Source organism: Thamnophis elegans, chromosome 7 (genome assembly GCF_009769535.1).
Source record: "Thamnophis elegans isolate rThaEle1 chromosome 7, rThaEle1.pri, whole genome shotgun sequence".
NCBI classification, from domain to species: domain Eukaryota; kingdom Metazoa; phylum Chordata; class Lepidosauria; order Squamata; family Colubridae; genus Thamnophis; species Thamnophis elegans.
Genome location: NC_045547.1, coordinates 25443103 through 25452436, shown reverse-complemented (window position 1 = coordinate 25452436; position 9334 = coordinate 25443103). Strand labels below are relative to the sequence as shown.

Here is a 9334-nt window from a genome sequence, read left to right as displayed (position 1 = left end):
TGTTTTGCTTTCTAGTTCCTAGTCTCATCTTGTTAAATGCCATTTTTTTCAAATTTATTTTTATTTGCTGTTCTCCCTCCACCCCCAAACATTTCAGTACAGAACATCCAAGAATGAAAGCAAGAAATTTAAGCAATCGGAAATATAATCAAAGAGTTATATAATACAGTGCAGTCAAATTTATGTTTGCTCAAAAGAAACTTCATTTGTATTCAGGGATGCTCCAAGTCAAATAATTAGGAAGAGAATTGCAGCTTTTAAAAATATTATATTAAAAATCTACTCTGGGTGGGTGGGGGGTGTCCCTTGGACAGTGGAAAAAATGGCCCCAAGGAGTAGTGTTTTCATGGTTGGAAAAGTGCTTCAGTTGTGTAAATTCATGAGCCTCTTCCCAACTTTGGGAGGGGCCTGGATTAAACTTCAGTGATCTGGCATTATAATTCTGTAAGTGGAAAAGAAGGGAGAGAGGGTTTCATGTGGTAATTGTTTCCCAGATAGAGACCATTTAACCCATTGAATTCAAGTCCCTGCTCCGTGTTGAATCAAAATTGAAACATTGCAAAGAGATGGGGGTCTCACTTCTGCCTAAATGCATCCAATAAAATGGAGCCGCCATCTCTTTGGGGAATTGATTCTGATATCCAGCGGCTCTTTTTTTGGGGTGGGTGGGTGGGTTAGGAACATTCTTATTTCTGCACTCTGGGACAATGAAGAAGATGACCTTCTAAGAGGCATTTCCCACCCCCACTCCATATCTAAAAAGTGGTATCATGTTCTCCTTCAGTCTTCCCAAGGCTAAATAGTCTTGGTTCTGTGGAGTTAAATTTGGGGGACCATACTCGAAACTTCTGTGATATGCAACCATTAATGAATTCTCTTTTAAGATGATTTTTCCTCCCCCCCCAAAAAAAAACTTTTATTGAATTTCAAAAGAATGTAAAATACAAGAAAGCCTTAAAGAAGAAAAGTTGGAAAAAGGAGGAGCAGGGAAAAAACAAAATTGAGGTGTAGACAAGAAGAGAAAAAAATATAGAAAAAAGTAACTTCAGACTTTCTTTGATACAAATGCAAGTATGAAATTCAAAGACTCCTTGAACTAGAGTAAACCATAATACACAGTACTTCTGCAATCATACACAATTCTAATCCCAAGGCTAACATTTTGTCTCTTGGTTTTAAGCAAAAAGTCCAAAAGTGGTTTCCAAGTAGAAACGAAGCCTTCCAAGATGATTTTCAAGTCAACTATGTGTTCACATATTTGTCATGCTATCGATCTCACACTTAACTGGTGCGCTAATCAAAATGTCACAGGTACTATGACAAATGCTTTGCTGAAATCAAGATATATTACACCTATAGAATTCCCATGATCTATATGGGATAGAGAATACGTTTTTTTTTAAAAAGTCCAATCTCTTAAGACTTGGGCTTGACAAATCCATCCTGGATCATTGATTATTCAGTTCAATTATTATAATTTTTGAATTGTGTTTTTTTAGGTGCTTATATTTCTTTTTGATGTTCTCTAGAATAATCCTACAAACTGGCAAATGTGTCATTTCCAAAATCTGCATTATTTTAAACATAAGAGGCATTTCTCATTCTCTAGTCATGGCAGAGTTGGGTAATAGATAGCTGTCTTCAAAGGAGAAAACAGAACAAAGCCAAAATTGGTGCAACCAAAAAAAGTGGTATTGAGTTTGAAAATGGGTTAGATTCAGCTAGGGCTGGGAAAAAATAAATCCAGAAGAAAAAAATCAAAGCCATCCCTAAGGGAAAAATAATACCCTCCTGGTCACTGCAAAGCTGCTATTAGGGATCAGAAAGAATTCCAGAAACTATGCTCTGCATGATATCCCTAACTGGTTCTTAACATCCATTGTCCACTTTAGCTCTTTCTTAAGCTTAAACTGTCCTGATATTATTGCAACCATTCCAGCTTTCTTTATATATTCCTTCTTGATCTCTTGACCACCTTTCCAATCTCACTTGTTTTCAAAGCTTCACTAAGTGCTTAATATAGTTACTTTGGCTTCTTTCTTTTCTGGATTCTTTCCTCATGGGAATTATTTGCACTTATATTTGAAATATCACCTTTTCTTTCTTTCTTTTTTTTAGGAAAACCCACCCACTGAGGCTTTCACTTCTCATTAGCTTTTTCAGCTTTTGAATCTTCTTAACATTGCTCTAAGTTTATTAAAATCAATACCGTGTTTCTCTGAAAATAAGACAGTGCTTGGCCTTATTTTTGGGGAGATCGTTATTTTTGAGGTGCAGGAGGCGGCAAGCGTGGTCACCTCATGGCTTCTGCTGTGTTGCAATATTTTGGGAGAGAGCTTATTTTTGGGGGAGGGCTTATTTGAGCACATGCACTCAAAAGCCCAAATTGCCTTATTATCAGGGGAGGTTTTATTTTCAGGGAAACAGGGTAATACAGCCAGACTGATATCTTCAGACGTTGACTTCACCCAAATGGTGGGCAAAATCTTTAGCACTCTTTATGGTTCATACAAAAATTATTTCATCTGCTTTGCTAGAGCACACATTTGTTAATATAACACTTAAAGGACATATTTGCCTTGTGGATTGGGAACAGCTGAAATGTTGGAAAAAGCAAAGCTGGCTGAGGAATTCTGGAAGTTGAAGTCCACAAGTCTTACAAGTTGCCAAGGTTGAAGACCCCTGCTATAGAACACCACAGACAAGAAAGGGCAGCCTACTTTACAACAGGTAGCTGCCTCAATCCTGTTTACAACTATTAGTAATATTGTTATCCATATAGATGCATAAGACATTTGGCCACTAAAACCAAAATTGGACAATATCTTTTAATTATTTTATTAATTTCCAATCTCAGTGAATAACTTTAAAAAAAAACTAAACTTGGTACGGGAAAAGAACCTCCACTTATTAAAAATTACATTTCAGTCACCAAGACATCAAAAGTTGATCCTTTAAACTTCATAGATTTTACCAGTGTATTGCTATTCCAAATGTTTATTTATTTATGTATGCTTGCATTTATGTTGCTTGTTCTGTTACAAATGGCTAATCTGTAGGGCTTTCCCTCAGTTCAAAGGATACCAAGACGCTGCATCTATTTCCTTTTCCATCTTCTATACAAAACCTCTTGTTGTTTGTCACAGATAAACACAGCTTGAGTCTTGCCCTTGCAGCTTCTAACATTCTCTTGAGGACTGTTTCCCAGCCAAAGAGAGAAAAGAAAACCAAGAGGAACTTGTGGCCTATGTGGTTTAGCACTTCCACTTGAACTTGTTTTGATTACATTTCCACCAGCTTCTTCTTTCTTTGCTTGTCATTTGTTTATTCATTGTACTTGGACAATTTTAATCTGGGTATAATGTTCATAGATTGAAGTTCTTGGAATAGAAGCTTACACGCATATGGTATACGGAGAGAAGAGACGTGGCATGAAGATTTGCAGTAATGGCACCTAAAAGATAGGAAAAATAGGGTGTTATTTTCTTTGCACATTATACAAACACCTCACGAGTACCGTAGCTATTTCACGTTTCTTTAAAATTACCTCCCTTTTACGTCCCAAGAGTCCCAGCACAATAGCTATAAAAGGCAAGTTACATGGGGCTCAGTGGCCTTAATAAACATACCCATAAATCAACAAGTACAAGAGTTTTCCACACAAGTTTGAAAAAAATGAAAGACGGCCTACATTTCTAAAGATAGCAGAGAAAGAATTCTGTAAATTTTGGGCTCCATTTCATAAAAGACTTTTTTTTATCCTTGGCTCCCCAAACTGGCTCCCTTGTTAAATAATAAGATTATCTTCTTAGAATTTACATAAAAACCTTACAAGACGCACCAGTTATGCAAATATTTTGCAGGACAGACAATTTAGCAACAGAACTAAAGTTTGTACCTATATTACATTCCCAGAGGACAGACTATCTCTGACGTGGCTCCCAACCTTTTGGGAACCAGAAACTGGTTCCGTGGAGAGAGATTTTTCCAGTGCCAGTGCCTGTCCACAGACCGGGGATTGGGATCTATGGAACGTTACAACTGTGTGAACAATTAGTCAATGGAACAGCTTGTCTCCCAAAGTTGTAGGTGTTCCACTGCTGGAGGTTTTCAAGAAAAGATTGGACAACCATTTGTCAGAGATAGAATAAGGAGTCCTATTCTGGATAAGAGTTGGACTAGAAGACCTCCAAAGACGCTTCCACCCCTATGGTTCTAAAAAAGATAAAATGGTGTCTAAACCACCTAGAAGCTCCTACAGAATCTTCTCCCCAAGACAATATTACAATTTCCTGCTGCCTAAAGAGTTACTTTAATTTCCTATGCTTTTAACTTCTAGGCTTAAATAATGAAATTAACCCTTATCCTTACTCCAAAATTCCAATACCAAAAATCATTATTCTCAAACATACCAGCATGATTTCCTTGATCTAACAGTGGTTCTTAAGTGTTGGAAAAAAAGGGTGGCAGATACAGTTGATAGCCATTGTAAAGATACCTGGTACTAGCAGCCTTCCACTCTTAAACCCCACTGCTAGAGGCAAAGGAGCATGCTAATTTATTTAACTAGATACTTTTTTATTGCGCTAGTTCAACTTAATATATGAAGTTCAAGCTTTCCATCCCAAATGTTATCTCCCACATTCTTCTAAGTGAAACATTCTAGCTACTCTTCCACCTTCCCAAGAACAAATGGACCACCGAGATATTGTCTCAGGGAGATTAAATTCTACATCTTGTTAACATAAGAACAGACTATGGGATGTAACAGTGCAGAATCTGCATAAATACTTTACACAAAATCAGCTATTAGTGAAATGTCTATAGAGATTCTCAATCATCCAAGTTTTGGTTGTCCCAAAGATGCTTTTTCCAAAAGGCAACTAGACTTTCTTGGTTTTTGCTTTGAAAATGTTTTGCTTCTCATCCAAGAACTGAAGAAGTTTCTGGGATGAGAAGCAAAATGTTTCCAAAGAAAAAACAAACCAAAGAGTCCAGATGCTTTTTGGAAGAAGCATTGTTTAGTCAATTACTGAGATTCATTCAAAACTTATGTTTTTATGTTATTTTTAACCATGAGAAATTAAAAAAGAGGAAAAAAAAGGAGATTCATCTATAAATAACAAAATATTAGTAGACAAAGTTAGATATTGACGTACTGTCGAGGCTGGCTAACTTTTGGATTGATTGTGGGCACCTTTGTACTCTGGGGTTGACATCATAAACTCCAGCGGTACCATCCCAGTAACTCCACCATTTAAAATTTTCCCCAGAATTTGAAGAGATGCTATTACATTCCAGGACATTCAGCAAATTTAGGCAAAAGTTTTAAGACCTGGTGGGTCAAAGGGATATTGCAATGAATGACATTCTGACATCATGTGGCTTAAAAAAAATATGTTTGATAATCTCAGAAGTTGAGGTAGTCCTCTTGTATATTTGGTGTATATAGTTGAGATAGTTCTCCTGTATATTGTGTATATTTATTGTACATTGTTTATTGTATATAGTGAATTTGGGATCAAATCATGCTATCTATGATGCAAGTGAAATATTGAAGGTATTCCTTTTAGGTTTAGGTTTAGGTTTAGGTTTATTGGATTTATATGCCACCCTTCTGCCAAGGACTCAGGGCAGCGTACAACATAAAAGAAAACATATATTACAAAAATTAAAAGGGACATTAAATAAAGTATCCCCCAAAAAACCCCAATTGACATTTACAATAAAAATTTAAAAATTAAATTAAAATTAACAACCAAATTAATCCTATATTTTATTCTATTCAGGCCAGGCCGGCTTGCTGGAAAAGCCAACTTTTTAGGGCGCGTAGGAAGGACCGGAGGTTGGGGATTATGCGAAGCTCCGGGGGCAGCTCATTCCAGAGGGAAGGAGCTCCCACAGAGAAGGCTCTCCCCCTGGGGGTCGCTAGCTGACAATGTCTGGCCGACGGCACCCTGAGGAAGCCAACTCTGTGGGATTGCACTGGACGGTGGGAGGCTACTGGTGGCAGTAGGTGGTCTCGCCCTGGGCCTAAGCCATGGAGTGCTTTAAAGGTCATAATTAGTACCTTGAATCGCACCCGGAAAACAACCGGCAACCAGTGCAGGCCGCCTAAAAGGGGTGTAACATGGGAACACCTAGGTACTCCCATGATAACCTGCGTGGCCGCATTCTGGACCAGTTGAAGCGTCCGGGTACTCTTCAAGGGCAGCCCCATGTAGAGAGCATTACAGTAATCCAGGCGAGAAAGGACGAGGGCATGAGTGATTGTGCACACAGCATCCCGATCCAGAAAGGGGCACAACTGATGTATCAGGCGAACCTGGTAAAAGGCCCCCTGGTCACGGCCATCAGGTGTTCTTCTAAACTAAGTCGCATAGCCAGAAGGACTCCCAGATTGCGGGCTCTCTCTGAGGGGGGTAAAGTTTCTCCCCCTATCATCAAAGATGGAACAAGATGCACAAATCGGGATGATGGAAACCACAGGCACTCAGTTTTGGAGGGATTGAGCTTGAGCCTGTTCCTCCCCATCCACATCCACACAGCCTCCAGGTATCGGGACATCACGTCGAGGGCATTGTTTGTGTGGTTTGGGGTAGAGATGAAAAGTTGGGTATCATCAGCATATTGATGATACCGTACCCCAAAACCACGGATGATCTCACCCAGCGGTTTCATATATATGTTGAACAGGAGGGGTGAGAGAACCGACCCCTGGGGCACCCCACAAGTGATGCACCTCAGGGTCGGTCCCTGTCCTCCCATCAACTCGAACTGTGACCGATCCGACAGGTAGGAGAACCACCGCAAAATGGTGCCCCCCACTCCCAACCCCTCGAGTCGTTGCAATAGGATACCATGGTTGATGGTATCGAAAGCCGCCGAGAGATCTAATAGGACCAGGACAGAGGAGCAGCCCCTGTCCCGGGCCCGCCAGAGATCATCAACCAACGTGACCAATGCCGTCTCCGTGCTGTACCCAGGCCTGAAACCCGCCTGAAACAGATCCAGGTAGGCAGCTTCATTCAGGTACTGGGGAAGCTGACGTGCTACCACACTCTCGACAACCTTCACTACAAAGCGAAGGTTGGAAACCGGACAATAGTTGGCTAAAGAGGCTGGGCCCAAGGAAGGATTCTTGAGGAGGGGCCTCACCACTGCCTCCTTCAAGGCGGTGGGAAAGAACCCCTATCTCAATGAAGTGTTGGTAATCGCTTGGAGCCAGCCTCGTGTCATCTCCCGGGAAGCCGAAACTAACCAAGAGGAACACGGGTCCAGCACACAAGTGGCAGCACTGAGTCTCCCCATAATCCTGTCCATGCCCTCAGGGGTCACAGGGTCAAACTCATCCCAGATAGTCTCCACAAGATTCACCCCCGTTGACTCGCCCAAATCTACCCAGTCAGAGTCCAAGCCTGTCTGAATCTGAGCGATTTTATCCTGCAGATACTGAACAAATTCTTCAGCCCTACCCTGCAAGGGATCTTCCCCAGTTCCTTGGTTAAGTAAGGAACGGGTCACCTTAAACAGGGCGGCTGGGCAGTTATCTGTGGACGCGATAAGAGCGGAAAAATGTTGCCGTTTTGCCGCTTTTATCGCCATTAAGTAGGATTTAATATGAATTCTTACTAGTGTTCGATCAGATTCAGACTGGCTGGCCCTCCAACCACTCTTTAGGCGTCTTTTCTGGCATTTCATCTCCCGGAGCTACCCAGAATCAATACTGGGTCAGAGGACGCAAAGGTACAACAATGTCCAAGGCCCCAGTGGCCACCCTATCCCAGGCTTCCACTAGGGCTTCGGTCGAAAAAGGTCCCAAGCTCCATCAGGAACCTTTCAGGGTCCATCAGGCGCCTGGGGCGGAACCATCTAGTCAGTTCCGCCTCCCTGTGGTGAAGGGTAGCAGTATGGAAGTCAATCCTGATGAGGAAATGATCAAACCATGACAAGGGTTGGATAGAAATATCCCCTAAATCTAGATCATTCATCCAATGCCCAGAGATGAAAATCAGGTCGAGCGTGTGTCCTCTGTTATGGGTGGGGTCTTGAATTAACTGAGTTAGGTCCATAGCCGTCATGGAAGCCATGAACTCCCGAGCTGACTCAGATGTCTCGCCAATGGAAGGCATATTGAAATCCCCCAGGATCATAAGCCTGGGGAAATCAACCACCAATCCGGCTAACACATTCAGCAGCTCTGGCAGGGCCAATGAAATGTAGCAGGGAGACAGGTATGTAACAAAAAGGCCCACCTGAACTCCAAGACCCCATTTCACAAAAAGGGACTCACACCCGCCTATCTGAGACACAGTGACCTCCTGAGGTCCAAGACTTTTCCTAATAACCACCGCCACCTCCCCGCCCCTGCCCTGGGCTCTCGGCCCAAGAAACACCTGGAAACACCACTAAGGGGAACACCCCCCATCATGGCCCAACCAGGTCTCCGTAATGCACATACTACATTTAGGATACTACGATTTCTTTACATTTAAATACACTATAGATGAAAGTGTGATCCCAATTAGCCAGTTCTAACTTTTAGGATGGATCACTTTGAATGTTGAACTCGCTTCCCCTCCCCTTCAATTCTACTGTTAATCAACCTATGGTAACCTTTAATGGACATGGATGTACTAACATATTGGTGGCGCACTTTAAGTGCTGTGAGAGCCTCAGCTGCAGTTCTCCATTACCAAGGAAACTCTCAGTCAGTGGCACAGAAATGTTAATTATAGTATTCCAATTTAGGGGTGAAGAATGAGATTTCCCTTCAATCTTAATTTGTGCACCAATGAATGGCCCAACCTGTACTTGCTAGAGCAGAGAGACAAGAACAATACCCTGAAACCCATCAACAATAACAATAACCCACCCACCCCTGATAATGCCTATCCAAAAAGCTCACTAATTCAGCCACCGGGTTTTCACTCATCATTTTTAGGGACATTTTCAAAGCAAAAGTTTTAAGGGAGATTTCTTGAATGTTTTTCACCAATGTGTACAACGAGATTAAAATTACTTTTCAGGTGACATAATAGGAAGGCATAGAAAGTGACAATCTAAAAAATAATCCCAGAGAGCACTGCCTACAGCTAATAATAATAATTATTTTTTAAAGTTTTTATTTTTTTTATGAAAATGTCAAATCAATGCGTGAACAGTGTGGTACCTGGGCGCCATACATTCCAATCCAAATGAAACTAATCAGATTAAATATAATTATTACGTTCAATTAACTTATATATTTCTAATAACAATACAAATTTATATTAGGTTGCAAGCTATCATTCCACATTTTCTCATTATTACTTTCATTTTATAAGATAAACAT

The 9334-nt window shown here is 41.0% G+C and overlaps 1 protein-coding gene across 1 annotated transcript in view; it reads right to left on the bottom strand.

The window, feature by feature from the left end:
- Nucleotides 1-2813: 2813 nt before the first annotated feature.
- The window catches only part of POLR3B (RNA polymerase III subunit B), a 79632-nt gene continuing 73111 nt past the window's right edge, over nt 2814-9334 (bottom strand). The window contains exon 28 of the mRNA XM_032221573.1: nt 2814-3454. Within this exon, the coding sequence (XP_032077464.1) occupies nt 3325-3454 (130 nt within the window). The 3' untranslated portion in view covers nt 2814-3324. The remainder of the gene's footprint in view (nt 3455-9334) is intronic.